General features: G+C 43.1%; 2 protein-coding genes across 3 annotated transcripts in view; both read left to right on the top strand.

Moving 5' to 3' along the window:
- Positions 1-192: 192 nt before the first annotated feature.
- LOC118423983 (arrestin domain-containing protein 2-like) lies at positions 193-6,026 on the top strand. Its single transcript, XM_035832354.1, has 8 exons — positions 193-210; positions 786-903; positions 1,317-1,427; positions 1,957-2,198; positions 2,388-2,591; positions 2,798-3,007; positions 3,898-4,216; positions 5,218-6,026. Exons 1-8 carry the CDS (start codon positions 193-195, stop codon positions 5,229-5,231), a joined length of 1,236 nt encoding a protein of 411 aa, XP_035688247.1. The 3' UTR covers positions 5,232-6,026.
- Positions 6,027-10,127: 4,101 nt separating this feature from the next.
- LOC118421926 (dihydropyrimidinase-like) overlaps positions 10,128-16,180 on the top strand; it is an 18,647-nt gene continuing 12,594 nt past the window's right edge. For both annotated transcript variants that reach the window (XM_035829433.1, XM_035829440.1), the window contains exons 1-2: positions 10,128-10,390; positions 15,762-15,911. In XM_035829433.1, the coding sequence (XP_035685326.1) occupies positions 10,289-10,390; positions 15,762-15,911 (252 nt within the window). In that variant the 5' untranslated portion in view covers positions 10,128-10,288. The remainder of the gene's footprint in view (positions 10,391-15,761; positions 15,912-16,180) is intronic.

The following is a 16,180-nucleotide window of genomic DNA, read 5'->3' on the forward strand; positions in this document are numbered from 1 at the left end:
GACGTGAAATAGAGCAGCGTGGAAGGTGACAGACAGTCACCGAAACGTCTGCAGAAGAATAAAAAGAGGTTGTGAACGAAGAAGACTGTTCGATTGATCTACCAACCTGATGAAACTATTTACGGATTTTGACCCGTAGCACACTTCGGTACTAATTTTGCCGACAACGGTGAATCAGTGTAGGTCGACTACATGTACGTACAATCAATGGTGAGTTAGAATACATGTAGCTTCTTACGTCTCAGGACAAAGCTGTCAATTATATATATATATATATATATATATATATATATATATATATATATATTATAAATGCTGAATGTATGTTACAGAGTCAGTTTTCGGAATAAATGAATGGGTCCTTGAATGAGTTCGTCAGATTAGTGAATGACGTCTGGAATCGTATTCTAATGGATTGGCTGTTCGATTTCTTTATTATTTTTGTTTGACGTTATCTAACTAATACTTAGTTAGAATCAGTGACAGACGGTCATCAAAGCGTCAGCTAGTGAAACAATTTCAAAATAAGATTCATGGCAGGATTTGCGTATATTTCTAGGTATTTATCTTAATTTTTTTTTTCATTCTTTTCAACATCCCGGCCGGTCCCCGGGTTGGGAATGTGACCCAAGCCTAAGCCGTGGTCTGTCGATAAAAAGCTAGTGGTAACGAACCCGGGCCGTAAATAGCGTATGTCTTCTCTGTTGCGACCAGTGGAAGTTTAGATTAGCTTTTCAATGAGCTTTACTGATTCGGTATCATTTCCACTTTCCCTTTGCCCACAGATGGAGAAACTCCGACAGTTCGCCATCGAGTTTGATGAGAGGAAGGACGTGTTCGAGCCCGGGGAATTTGTCAAAGGTCACGTGGTCGTTGACCTGGCAAAGAAAATGAAGATAAAAGGTAATGAAGAAGACGTCGAACAAATAATAATATAACATTGACATATATGGTTACATCAAACAACTTGTTTGACTTGAGCTTGACTTTTCCTTACCTTCAAATTTGTTTCCTATTGGAATCCAAATTGTCTTCAGCTTTCCTTTGTCTTCCTATTGGACATCTAAAATTGCCTTCATTCATAGTTAGGGTATAAAAGTAGTTTCTTCCAGATCACTTCAGTGTCACTGACGAAAACTAGCGGATGCTAGTTGAAAAGTCTGTTCGTTTCCAAATCATACTGTACAATAAAGGTCTTCATTTATTCACTAAAGCTCATCCAAATTGGAAGCAGAATTTCTGTCAACTTGCAGTATTGCGGGTGACAGGACGTCAAGCTCTGGATGAATCATAAATAAAGTTTGTGTCCCCTGCAGGTTTGTGGCTGCAGTTCCATGGACGCAGCAAAGTGAGTTTTGACATCCACGATGACGACTACACGGCTTCAGAGACATACTTAAGTCACGAGGTCACGCTATTCGGCAACGGTAGGGTAGACCCCCCCCCCCCCCTCAGGACTATGTCACATTTCCTATCTGGGACCAGGCCGGGCTGTTTGTGGAAACGAAAAAATAAAGTTTGTGCGAATAGATATGCACAAGTCATCTTTGGTCCATTTTGTGTGTTAAATCGTACTTTTCTTTCCCCAAATCTGCCAGGCCGGGGCCCTTTGTTGAAATGTGACGTTAGCCTAACCCATACTGCCATAAGTAAAAATGCAGGAAAATAATTTAATAAAAATCAGTGTTTGTAAATATGAATTTGTATGGCTTGCCATCACTACTTGGGCATATACCAGAAAAATCCATTGACTTATTACAAATCCCCAGCCTAGAATTGCATTTGTGTCTGAAAATGGGCGTGGCCCTGTGGTAATGGATGGCGTCATCATGACGTCAAAATCTGCACAATCCAACGGCTTGCAATAAGACACTTTCGGACAAAAACTTTAAGAAGACCGCAAAAGTCCCCAGCCTTGGTTTTCACATACGGCAACATTAAATGGTTCCATTGCAGAGCAAGGACAGACTGGAGACGGTCCTGTGACGTCACACGTGCTGCCCGCGGGTCGCCATGCCTTCCCGTTCCAGGTCCAGCTTCCTGCCGACGGACTGCCGTGCTCGTTCGAATGGCAACGCTACGGCTATGTTCGCTACACCATCAACGCCACCATCGGCAAGCCATACCAGTCCACAAAAAAGGTGTTCAAGGTTCTGGATAAGGGCGAAGAGGATTCTTGGGAAGGGTTTAGTAGAACCGTGAGTCAGAAAGCTACCATTAACGCTATCATTATAAATTTAGACTGATTTGTGGTTTTGTCCGATGTGTACGGATAAGCTTTTTTTATAGAATCCAGGATTTACGTTTATGCATAGCAAGATAATTGTTGCCAGGCGAGCCATACTATAACATTATTCAATTCATTCTCCGTTTTGAATCGATGACAGCACCCTCCCAACATGGTCCGGTGGAACAGAGACGAAGACCCGGACGTAAGCGAGTGCTGTTCGACCACCACCGGGCCGGTGGAGCTCCAGGCCCAGCCGGACCGAACAGTCTACTGCCCCGGGGAGGTGATCGCCATCAGGGGGACCGTGGAGAACAACAGTTCCATCGATGACGTCAGGCATGTGGAGGCTAGGCTGGTGCAGGTAAAGCTAGTTCACTTCTATCCGCGGGTTGACCTATGTCCGATGTCATTATGAGCTGGGTATGTAAGGATATCAAGTCAAAGGACGTTGATTTCAAACTACAATAAAAACAAACATTGTCATTTGAAACCCGGCCGAAAATGTGTATTTAAACACGTTCAAAAATGCGTGTGTAAACCCACACAGCCAATGATGCTTTATCACAGGTCGGAACATTCCATGGGAAATATGTCTCGTGGAGTTCGGTAGATGTCAAAAACATTGTCGAGCGAGTTCGACTCCCTAACTCCGCCTGCAAGAGAGGGTCATTTGCGTTTCAGTCGCCCAGCGACGGTGCCGTTCTGCGGGTCCCTCCGCTGAGCAGCTTCTCCTCACTCCGCTTCTGCAGGATCATCGACGTCGGGTATCGACTGGATGTGAGTGTGTCTTTCATTGAGGTCATGAGGGAGGTAAGGGTCAGATAGAATATAACAGAGATATAGATTAGTACATCGAGTTCTGATAAATCAGGTGCTCTGGATGGGCTCATTCGATGCCCCCACCCCCGTAATTTCGAATGTACGATTATAAAATTTCCAGGCAGTGATGTGCTCGTAAAGTTTTATAATTCCTAAATTTGTTATGACGTAATATGACGTAATTCTGACGTCTTTGATTGACTTTTATGGCCAAAGCGGGAGAATAGTATCTAAATATATGACACAAAAAGTTAACAATAAAGGTTTCTTTTCAATATTTAAGTCTTCCGAAACTTCTGTTGTCAAAGGTCACCACAACGACGTCAAAATGACGTCATAAAATGACGTCATATGTATTTTAGTTATCACTTTCAATCCGCCATCTTGGATCATCTACCTTAAATGTTTTAAGATACACATCTTTTTTAACATATTACCCTAAAATCCCATGGAAACGGATAAAAAACGTTCACATGAATGTTTTATGTAAGAAAATACCAAAGATGTTCTTATTATCCCTTCTTATCATCACAGATAGCTACATTATACGTAGTTCCTGCATGTACAAAGTTTCCCTTCTTTGCAATATGTGTAAAGTTACCCAGGGCCTCCCGAAAAGCAATAGTGGTCAATGACGGGAGCTTACACTGGTAAAAGTATACAGAAATAAAAATAAATAGATAACTAAACAAATAATCTTATCTGTCTGCTATTCCTAGTCAGTTACTGTGTAGATTGTTTGATTGTTTGTTTGTTTGTTTGTTAGTTCGTTTGTTTTGACGTGGTCAAGTTGCCATTGATCGTTAGTTATAGAATGACTTCCTCCGCTATTTCATGGCACCCCGCAGGTTGTGGCCAAAATGTCCAGTGGTGGTAGTCCGAAGGTAAAGATTCCCATCAAGATATGCTCCTGCAGGCACCACCCCCACGGCACCGCCCAGCCTTCCTTTGCAACACCCTGTGCGGCCCCACAGGACAGTGCCCAGACCCCCTGTGCAGACCCCCCTGCTTACGCCGACCCCCTTTCACCCTGTGCGACCCCACACGGCATCGCCCAGCCCCCCTGTACAGACCCCCCTGCTTACGCTGCCCCCCTCCCCAACGTCTCCGGACCTGTAGTCGTCACCCAACCAACATCCCGGGTCGCTGCTGCACCTGACCTTGACTGTGAGTGTACGACTGTCGTGTCGTTTTTCACATTTTTATTATTATCATATTGTACCATGTATGTACAATTGTACTCTCCAAGCAGAGGTTTGGCTCCTGCTGCTTTTCAAACGTTTTATCGGGCTTTCTATTTTGTCAAAGTCCGCCAGCCAAAGCTAGGTTTGACAATACAAGATACAAAAGATACAATACAAAATAGAAAGCCCGATAAAAAGGACTAAAAAAACGTTTAAAAAACAACCGGAGCCTAACCTCTGCTTAAAGAGTAGTAAAATTGTGCACACAGACCTATAGACTTGTAAGACCCATTAGGACTTTAAATGCTGTAAACTGTATCTCTGTTATATATTTTGCCTGACCCTTGCCTCTTCCCTTATGACCTTAATAAAAAGCGGCCTTCAGGCCGATTTGAGCTTTCATGAATAAACAAAGTTTCAAACAAAGAAACAAACTACCTCCATCAAATATCAATAGAAGGGATATTTTCAGTAGCTTTTGACTGTCTGTTATCAAGATAACTGAAGAAGGGTACGTTTGGTACGTTGGAGTGTGGAGAACACTGGAAATGATTTGATTTCTAGCCCCTAGCGACTTCCTTAGGTATTGTATCCGTAGAGGTATTTGGATATAGATACAACTGACTCTAATGTGATAACTGACTCCATCCTAGCAGCTGTAAAAGTATAACCAATGGAAGATTAGAAACGAAAATTGCCATGTAACCTATAGAGACATTTGTTATTGTACACGTGTAATTTGAACTTCCTACAATAATTGTATATGTAAATTGGTCATATCTAGAGAAACTGATCGTGCAAGGGTGTGGTCATCTTGAAATCAACCCATAAAATGATGAACAGCATGTATATACATGTATTTCAATCTCAAGAAGATACATGCCTTTACCTTTGTGCCGCATATCAACTCATTCGGTTAAAATATGAGCCGATTATAGAAACAACTTGCATTACTGTTTTACCCAGCTTCGTATTTTTTTGTAGCTTCACCCTCGTAGATGGCAAATGTGTGGGGAGCGCCGCCGGGTCTACAGCTCAGCGCTGCGGATGTGCAAACTGGAGAACAGACGAAGCACCCTGTAAGTTTGCCCATAACATGGCCACATCAGAACGCACGACTCGGACTACAGACGATGGGCTTTTTGGACGGCTGAATTACGACACCACCAGCTCTGGCGTGTTGTGTAGGATGATGTCACATTTCCACAAAGAGGCCCGGCAGGGCAGTTTTTTTGGGGGGGAACGAAAAGTTTGAATATAAAAGACAACAAAAACGCAAAACGAACCAAAAAGAAATCAACAACATCCCTTGTGCATTTATTGTCATGAACTTTAATTTTTTCGTTTTCGCAAACAGACCGTCTGGGCCACGGGTAGGAAATGTGACGTAGGTCATAATCTTCGCTTCACCTGTAACGTTATATGCATAAAGTATAGATGAGAATGCAAATAAGATTCTTGTACAAAAGGTAAGGCAATGCATGATGAGCCTACATGATTTTAAATGGTTATCAGTGATTACTAAAGTAGCGGACGCATGGTGTCATGTAATATCTAACGATCTAATATTGGAGTCATTTAAAGATAAATCGTCAAAACGTCATAAAGTTACTTTAGAGCAATGAGAACATGTGGTTTTTGATAAGCTTGATCAATATTAGAAATCGTGAATACGGACAGGTGGAAAATGGGTAGGAAAACGTACAGGTACCGGTGGCGATACGAGCAAATATCTCTTCGGGAGTAGTACTTGTATTGTATCAGGGGCTGAAGTGTAGCTTTGCATGCACCCGATATTTATATTTCAGCCATACCATATATGGTATGGTGAAATATATTGTATTCGTAATGTTTCTTTCTTTCTTTCTTTCTCCTGTCAAATCTTCAAAGCGATTCATCTCCGTCGTTCCGTGACCGAATGACCTGAAATTTAGCACAAAGGTAGAGTGGGTCAATACCAAGGTGCGTTTTTCTGATTTTATTCATATCTGCCTCTAAAATGATTTTATTGAAGTTTAAAGGTCATGTTTTGACCAAAACTGTATATTGTGGCCCCCTGTTCCCTTGAATTACAATGGAATGACCTTAGATTTGGTGTAGATAGGCATTAGATAGTTGGTAAAATGATCCAAGTAAAATTTTTGGTATAAACCAATTTCAAATGATTAATTTCTGCACTTTTCTGAGGGGAAATTGGTTTTCTTTCGGTCTTCTCCCGTGAACTCCAGTGACCCCAGAGCCCACACGTGCCAGGTGCCAGCGGTCTGGGGAGAGCGAGAGTTAATTACTTTATGGACGCCAGCCAATCAGCGACGAGAAAGGCGAATGCTAGTTAATATTCATAAGCGGGGCCTTGCAATCCCGTATATACACAAACAGATGCACATTACAGCCTTACAGTTGCCATATGGTGCCCTGTGCCCGGTTTGAAATTGTAGTTTGCGAGGATTTGGAGTTCAGACAGGGTCATTTGAGCGGTAGCGGACGGTACGCGTGCATTGAACGTTAGTGGCGATGACTTTACCAACATTCCGCATGGCACTATCAATCATTTTCGGCAGATTTGGACAGGGAAAATTGGACAGTTTGCGTTTAGTTTTGATACGTAAGTTTGACAGTGGCGAGAATGGATGTATTTTTCCCGAACAAATGTAGGTACTTCTAGTATTGTTGTTGTTCTTTTTTGACGTAAACTTTGTACATTAAAATTGTAAGTAACTTTAAACTGCCAGAGTTTGAGCCCAATAAAACACTCTCAGTACCAGAGTATCACCACTGACCTCCGAAAAGAAACCCACGAACAAGGTAGAAACACCTATCCTCCAGGTCTCGCACGCTACGAGCAGGAAATTATAACACTCAGACAAGATTACGTCCGATGGCTCAGCGGATTGCATACAAAGTAAAACAATTTAACAGTGGTATGCAGGGGCATATACTACAAAGAATTCGAAGGAAAATGAAATAACGTTATACAGATAAAGCCAAATCAAATTAACTTGTTGGTCCTGGGATTTTTCAGAAAAGAAATGAAGCGACAGAGTGGTAAAATTCTTGTAAAAATTCGAGACGTCTCCGTTTATAATGGCTCATACAAAACAAGAAGAAGATTGAAGTTTTTAGCTTGAAAAAACAACAACACTCCTACTACACAGTACCTGCACCTGCTTGACAATTATCAAAATGTATGCCCTATAGCTACTTGCTTAAAAAAAAGTTCACTGCAATGATAAATGTACCCACATCACAAGGAGATTATTACGGTATTTAGACCTAGTTATCGAAGTGGAAATTGTTGAATGGCGTCATGTAATTTCATGATGAAAATCTTAATGGAAGATGCGTTTTTTTTCACTCTCGGAAAAATAGGAGCTGCCGCAATTCTAAAAACCAATCAGTTATGCATAGGCGCTCCTGTGGAAGATTATATTCTTCCATATGGGCCCGGGGCATATTGGGCAAGCTCTGTTTTGACCTGGAATCAATTCACAATATTAGTTCTCTTTTGGGGATAACTTACAGTTAAAATATTGCATTTTTGCGCAGGGGTGACTTGGAACAGTCCAATGTTGCGTGGGAATGGGTATGGCTGAAATATGCTGTATTTGCACCCAAGCAAATGTCGGCCTTTCTAGTTGTTTATCAAACTATTATATATTGTGATAATCGTATGTTGAGTGAAAATTGTTTTTATTTTCCCAATAATACCAATCGCAATATAGTTTTAGGACACAACAGTTAGCTGGAAATGTTATATAACCAAGTGGATTTTAGGGTTTACACTTCTACACGGTCTCACCGAGTGTTTTATTGTGTTTCAAATCAATGAGTTGTATAGCTAACGTCAGTTTTTTTGTGAATCTTTGTACGTAGCAACTTCCGCGGATACCTAGAGATGATCATTCTTCTGCTGTTTACTTGTTAGCTGCTAGAGGTCGCTTTTAGTATATGGATGTTACATGTTTGTGTCATGCCGATATTCCCAATGACAGAGCCAAAACTGTATCACTGTTAGACATTTGTTGACAGATATTTCGTTTCTTTGGCTAGAATCTTACAAAAGAGGTGTGAGACATAAAGCAATGGACATACGATATCTCCTGTTTAAGAGAGGGCCAAGGCCTACATCCTCATTCGGGCTAGGCTGTCAGTTTTTATTATTTCCCGTACTTCGCAGGAAAGCCGTCTTATTCACGTAGTCCGTAGCCAGGCGACCAAATTTTGTGTACAGTAACTTGCCTCCATTTATTTTAGCGTGATGATACGTGGGGGGGGGGGGGGTCAGTTCAGTTCAGTTCATCCTCGGAAAGGTGTTAAGGATGGTTTACCACAGCTTTGGCCTTTGCATGTCGATTTTGTTTTCTCGGATTAAGAATGTGACTTTTGAATGAGAATTAGTTAAATATATCAGTATTTGTTTATTTGTTTTTGGATCAACTTATTCATGTTCCCGTGACCACCCTGCACCCTCACACTGGACCACTGGGAAGAGCCGACATGGCCATCCAGGTAAAACAACGGTGATGTATGTATGTATTTGAGTATGTTCTTCTGAATTCAGCGTAAAGCGTCCTCTGCATAACCCCTCCCCACCGCGATACATATACAGACCTCATTCAAAGAGGTTGAATCTCTCCGTCACTGACTCTGGTGAATTCCTGATGTTGCAGCCGAAACCCGAAATGTGGATTTATTTTCACGGTGACTTCCGCAAGGCTCTTTCTCCTTGTCATGGTCACGTGAGGCGGTGTTTTTGTGTCAACAACTATTGACCTACTTTTATGTTGGTCTCCAGGCAGACGTGTCAGCTGCTGGATAAAAAATAGAAGAATTTTGCCAAATAGGGACAAATAAGTTACTGTGTATTTCAGTCAGTCCTTTGCAGTATATCCAGTTACAGTTAACTCTTAGGCAATTAACTCCTACTAGACTTGTATTCCTGACTTGGCCAAAGCCCCCTATTACTATTCGACCAGGCGGGAGTCTGATAGAGACTACTTTTATGTACTTTTATGGAAAATTATTTGTGCCTCTTTCCATACAATGTAGTTAGTAGTTCGTATGAAGTCTATTTTTATTTCTTGATTTCCCGTCATCCGTATGTTGTGTCGATAAAGATTATCATACTAAGTATGAACTGCACATGATATTTTGGGACAAGGTTTATTTGGACATCCTTCATTCTAGAATCTAGTGTTTCCACCAAATTTAGTTTCCCGCCAAATCCAGCGACAAGTAACCCATGTCTTTCCGGTCGGTCTCATGTTAACACTTCCGCCTGCGACGGACACAGGTAGGGCTACGCTACGCCAGTTCCATGGGTCACGTCTACACACTTATGTATGCCTTAAATTGACTTAACATGTTGGGATCCACAATGCATTAGCTTAACAGTTCTGTTAGCTATTTTTCTTGTGGTCTCATACATAAAGTACATCAAACAATATCAAATGACAGACAAGGAAACTACGGATGATACTAATCATGATAATACACATTAGTAATGATTAGATGTATAACCATACTGCAGAAATATGATGGCCTTTCTTACTTACATTCTTGTATCTTCAGAAAAAAAATACATACCTTTGGGATAGTAACTTATCCGTTATATACTACATGTTTATATTTTCCTTTGTACTAAATATCATAAGAAAAGGCCGTCAGCCTTCCGACTTCTTGATTTTCGAATGCCTGATCTTTTTTTGAGAGAGAGAGAGAGGGGTGCATTCTTCTCTCCACATTTTTAAAGTGAGTGACTTATTAAATATTATCCATAAAGCTAATTTGTCTGGCCGCTAATTTGTAATCCGGGGGAAGTGAGAAAAGGGCGACGCCCTCCGCCTCTGACGTACTGCGCGCTGATTGGTCGGCGTCACCGCCCTGCGTTCCCATTGACCTGGAAACCTCCCGCGCGCCGGTCGGACACACGGAACCCTCCCAACACTCACCGGGTCGCTTCTCTCTCTCTCTCTCCCCCGAAAATTGGCGGTAAAACCGAGGTGTGAAACCGTTTTGTACCTGTGGATTGCTTCTCGTGGACCGGACCGCAGCCATGCCTGTCGCTAACCGCCTGTTGGTGAAGGGAGGGAGAGTCGTGAACCACGACTGCACCGTGGAAGCAGACGTGTATATCGAAGACGGAGTCATTGCACAGGTAGGGCAAATATGGTGGGAGGGGCGCCTGCTAGATATCTTGGTTCTAGCTTCTATACAGTCTTCTCTACCACAGCCACTAATCATTTACGGCATACTGTACACAGCTATCTATATTTCGTGCTTAGATTTCTCCTCAGTTATTTCATACTTCAGAAAGCGCTCACAGATTTGCCCTTTTCGGTCACGGCTTGCCTTGTGCACGAGCTCGCTGCTCGGCGTTGTCTTACAACAATGTCGGCAATGATAGACGAGAAGCCCCGGGAACTCCGCAGGGAGCGCTCGGTCTCCGAGCTGATATTGTGAGGGGACAATAGCGACGATTTTCAGACACGCAAACCTTTACAAAATGGCAGGGAAATTTGTAAACGTTACAGTTCTTTCCCTGCAGAGATCTGTGTAGTGGTAGCTCGAATGTGTCTGTGGATCTGCTTATGATCGTTATACAACATGTGGATGTGCACACACTCGCACACAAACAATGGCACCGTGTCACAGGTGTGACTCAGTCGGTCGGTTGACATGCAAGGCTCCAATCTTCAAGCAGATGTTTGGTAGCTAAAGCGATACCTTTTCCTAGGCTAGTAATAGTAGCTTCCCTTTCCGTATTGACCAAATTGGGAGAACAATTGGCAAACCCTAAATGTAACTCTGTCTATAACCGGCTAATTCCACTGGCAAATTATTCTCCGTGTTTGACCTTTTTGTTTTCCTTTCCAGCAAAGCAAAGAGCTCAGCCAGCCTTGTAGAGATTAGGAAATGGCGCGGCGCTTAGAAATACAAGCCTTTGCGTTGAGCAAAAATAAGTGTTTATTTGATTCTATACTTTTCTGGAGTAAAAAAGTTGATATTGGCCTAAAAACTGTACCCTCAGGCCGATTTCCTCGTTTGTCAAGTTGTCTGCCGTTTTGGGCCAAATTTCTAATATTTTTCCAGCTACCCATTGAATATGGAGCCTTGTAGAGGTTATGCAAAAATACCGCGGTTCTCTAATCTAGTGTATAACCGTGTTCGTCTCGGTCGTTCTCTCCATTGTAACCCGATCTGCTGAAGATCAACTCAAGTCTGACGGCGGCCCGCCCAGATCGACAGGGGTCAATAGTCGCGTTAGCCCGGGGGCAGGCATTTCGGTGGGCCTTTTTAATGCTGATATTTTGGTGATTACGCACTGTTGTATGATTATTACCGTGTTTCTAAACCTCCACTGGGCCTTTCTACTGGGTTCTGAATACTGTAAATGTTTTTAAGTTCGCGGGGATTAATTTCGCGGTAGCGGGAGAAAGGACTTTTCGCGGTGGATTTAAGTTCGCGGAAACACCATAGACTGCAATCTAATATCATTATAGAACAATGGTCGCGGTGGTTTTAAATTCGCGGTGAAGTGGTCACCGCGAAAACCGCGAATATTAATCCACCGCGAACATTTCTGCATTTACAGTAGTAGAATTTCGCCAAAAATAATAAAACGCATAATTTCTAGGAAAGTCAGACGGGGTTAAGGGTATCATTTTTATGAAACTCAATCTATGGCGGCCAACGTCCCCTGCAATGTCAAATTGTTCTCCCTGTTTGCCTAAATTTCACTATCTTTCAGTCAACGTAGTAAGTTTAGCTTAGACTGATTTTGTGCAAATTTTGTTTATACAAGTACAGAAACGGACTGACTGAGTCCGGCTTCAATTCAAAAACAATAGACTATTGTTGACAACAAAAGCTACACAACACAATGCAAAGGTCAGAAAAAAATAACGTTTAAGTACCCGTCGCGGAGCCTATTAAAGAGGCTACATACCTCTAAGTACACAAACGCACTTACGTCAGATTTTATACCAACACGCTTGATTATTATTGATAATAGGAGCTTCGGAACATAATAGAAATAAGAACACAAACGGATCGCACCAATCAGGCAAAAACAACAATGTCGAAACAACTGTCGCCAAGCCTGCTATCGAGGCTTATATAAGTACACACACACTCAGTCGGGTTTACATCAACCCAATCTAGCTTGAAAGAATAACTACAACAAGAGAAAGGCCGGCCTGGAGACAGCTCGCTATCTTCATGTCTACCTAGCTACCCCCCCCCCAACAAAATAAAACCAAAAAAAAACTGAAGGTCAAGGGACTACGTTAATAGGCAGGCAATAAATAACCTCCTTCGCAGCCTTCTAATAGCAGCGACGTTTGTATCTTCTTCCTTGTTGTGTGGGAGGGGCGTTGACTTACGATTTCAACATATCGGGAGATCATATTATTGCCTTTAATCAGGCCCCGACATGTAAAAAATCGCGAACCCCACCCCCTCATTTTTTGTGTCTTTTTTTTTATGACAAAAAAAAACGCTATTCCTAGAAGGCTGCGAATGAGGCTATGCTTGTCCCGAGAAGTCTGGCTCGTGTTGCCCTACACATCGGGTGTCTTTTCTATCGCGATGTTTGTCTACAGACTGCGGCCGGACCTGTTCATTAACCTGTTAAACCGCTAAAATAACCTGTCAAAACTAACACGAGAGGCGAACGATCGAGCGCCACGGGGTAATTAATTACACGCTTATCAAAATTGAAGTGGTCTTTTAGGGGTTTGTCTCAGGAGCATTTGTACCAACTCTCCAAGCAGAAGTTTGACTCCGACTGTTATAGGTTAACGTCTTAGGCTGACCAATTTTAGGCTAACGTCAAATTTCCAAACCGGATCCGACCGGGCTGTTTGTGGAAAAGAAAAATAGAAATGTATACTTAAAAAATATACACAAATAATGCCCACGACTTTTCCCTTTACTGTTCCCTTTACGTCTTGTGTAGTATCTTTTATATTATATTTTTCGCTCCCGAAAGCTGCCCGGCCGGGCCCCTGTTTGGAAATGTGACGTAGGTCTTAGGCGTTTTTGTCGGGCTTTAGTGTCTTAGTTCCCTTTCCATCTAGCTAGCCTAGTTTAAAACCATTGTATAGTTTAGCCTAGTTTAAAATCATTGTATTAGTTAAGTTTTTCCACTGCATCCATAAGACCACATGTGGTCATTTTGTGCATTTAGCCCTCGGGCATGAATATGCAATAAAGATTATCATTTATTTATCTAAAAAAAATCGTGCTGTTTTCTTCATCATGTGCCGTTCCCAGCATAGAGAACTGTAAGCTCATATTGAAAATCGCGATGCAACGCTCCCCCAGAGAATAAACCTCGCTGCTCCAGAAGTCTGCGAGGAAAGCTAGGAAGCTACAACTCAGGTCTCTTTGTGGTCGGCCAGGCCTGGAGGAGCAGAAATCGGAATCAATTTGCTGAGTTGTTGCCAAATTCGCCCACATGCCGCCGCCTCAATTTGGCGTTAGATGGGTTATTACTCTGGCCCGTGTAGGGAATGTGGCCTTTTATCGTGCTCCAGATGTTTGACGTAACGTAAACGGAGATTTCATTCCGGGATAGGGAGGAAAATGGGGTGTTCGCAGTGGTTTTAGTTCGAGGTTGAATCCAGGGGGTAGGCAAAACAAAGGGGGGAGGGGGGCGCAGGAGACAGAACAAATATTCGTGTTGCGTCGTTTTCGCTGTTAATTGAACTTTTAAATATTGTCCTTTTGACTCAAGTGCTCTTCAGTCTCTTTCTTAGTTGCTGAAGACGTTCTCGGCGTGTCCTCTACAGGACAACTCTTGTCCAGGGACTTTTCTTATTGCAAACAGAAAAAAAATGAATGATACTTACTCTGCTACTCTCCAAGTAGAGGTTAGACTTCGTCTGTTTTATGCGTTTTTTGTGTGTTTTTGTCGGGCATTTTATTTTTGACGTTTTCTTTATGTCACGCCTATAAAACGTGAATAACGGTCGGAACATAACCTCTAGTTGGTTAGTATGGTTCTCCCTTTTTACCGCGAACGTAAGAGGTTCGCGAACATTTCTCCCCTTACAGTACAGTATGTCGCATACCGGGGGCTCGTGTCGTGTTGACTTGTGAAACACACACCCTGACCCGCCCGTACCTCAGACATGTCAGACGTGTCGGGATCACGCAGATGGCATTTATCAACCTGCACGCAAAAATGTAACTCCGACGCACTAGTCATCTCCAAGCAGATGTTGGGTGGACGATCGTAACGCTTCCTGACCGCCGGGCTTCTCTGACAGCCAGTCGACATTATGATCTATGTAAAGCCAATATCTGCTTGGAGAGCATTGGACTTGTACATGTTTTGTGCGACATTTTCTCTACAGGCTGCGAAAGCGGTGCGAACGATCTGCGACCAAAGCTGCTTTACTAAAAGATCTCTCGAATAAATTTCATAGATACAAAAATATTTTTTCTTACTTACCTTTTTTGTCTTTCGTTGTCTTTCAAATCATACTTTTACACCTTGTATCATATTCATATTACAAATCATGAAAACGAGTGTCACACAAATCCAATTTTGGTCGCTGTACGGTCGTTTTGCAATCACCGTATAGTGAAAAGGGAACGGCGAGGCGTTTTGTACGCGTTCTTGTGATTTTTTTTTATGTTATCTTCGCCTTATCTTCCTTACCCTTGAAGATTATTGATAAAATACGCTATCTTTCATATAACCTTCCTGACATCCTACAGACAACGTAACTGACGTCACTATTCTACCTGCGCTGACTCATGTCTGTCCACATAGTCATAGAAAGCTGTTAATAATTTATTGCTTGACGTTCAATTTACAACCATTCATCTTGCTGCTGCTGTCCATTTTCTATTAATGATGGCAACCCTTCGAATTTGCGAACTTAAGATTTGTGATTTTTTATTCAAATTACTTATATATTAGCATATGAGGCGATGTTCACCACTTCACCTCCAACTTCATCCCTCTTGTAATTCTGACGTGTGTTAACTGTACGTTATCTTTCCTCCGACAGGTGGGGACGAAACTTGCCACCCCGGGGGGAGCGCGCGTTCTGGACGCCACGGGAAAACTGGTGCTTCCCGGGGGGGTTGGGGTTAGGGCTACCTGTTTTAACTGTTCTTTACTTGTTCCCCGACAGGTGGGGACGAAACTTGCCACCCCGGGGGGAGCGCGCGTTCTGGACGCCACGGGAAAACTGGTGCTTCCCGGGGGGGTTGGGGTTAGGGCTACCTGTTTTAACTGTTCTTTACTTGTTCCCCGACAGGTGGGGACGAAACTTGCCACCCCGGGGGGAGCGCGCGTTCTGGACGCCACGGGAAAACTGGTGCTTCCCGGGGGGGTTGGGGTTAGGGCTACCTGTTTTAACTGTTCTTTACTTGTTCCCCGACAGGTGGGGACGAAACTTGCCACCCCGGGGGGAGCGCGCGTTCTGGACGCCACGGGAAAACTGGTGCTTCCCGGGGGGGTTGGGGTTAGGGCTACCTGTTTTAACTGTTCTTTACTTGTTCCCCGACAGGTGGGGACGAAACTTGCCACCCCGGGGGGAGCGCGTGTCCTGGACGCCACGGGAAAACTGGTGCTTCCCGGGGGGGTCGACACCAACGTGCACTTCCAGGAGCCGGGGGCGGGGTGCATCACTGCAGACGACTTCTACACAGGCACTAAGGTAACCATGGCAACTGACGTGTCACCCTGGCAACCACTATATATCCCTGGCAACCAACACATATCCATGGCAACAGACACAGGTTCATAGCAACCGACACATGTTTATTACAATTAATACGTAGCCATGACAACCAACACTTAACCATAGCAACCAACATGTAACTATGACAACCAGCACGTAACCATGGTATCCAACACGTGACCATAACAACCAACTCTCGTCTCAGTACCTCACTTCCCCGGTCTTTTGGAGGCCCGTTTTAACGA

The sequence above is a fragment of the Branchiostoma floridae genome, chromosome 1, assembly GCF_000003815.2.
Source record: "Branchiostoma floridae strain S238N-H82 chromosome 1, Bfl_VNyyK, whole genome shotgun sequence".
NCBI lineage: Eukaryota > Metazoa > Chordata > Leptocardii > Amphioxiformes > Branchiostomatidae > Branchiostoma > Branchiostoma floridae.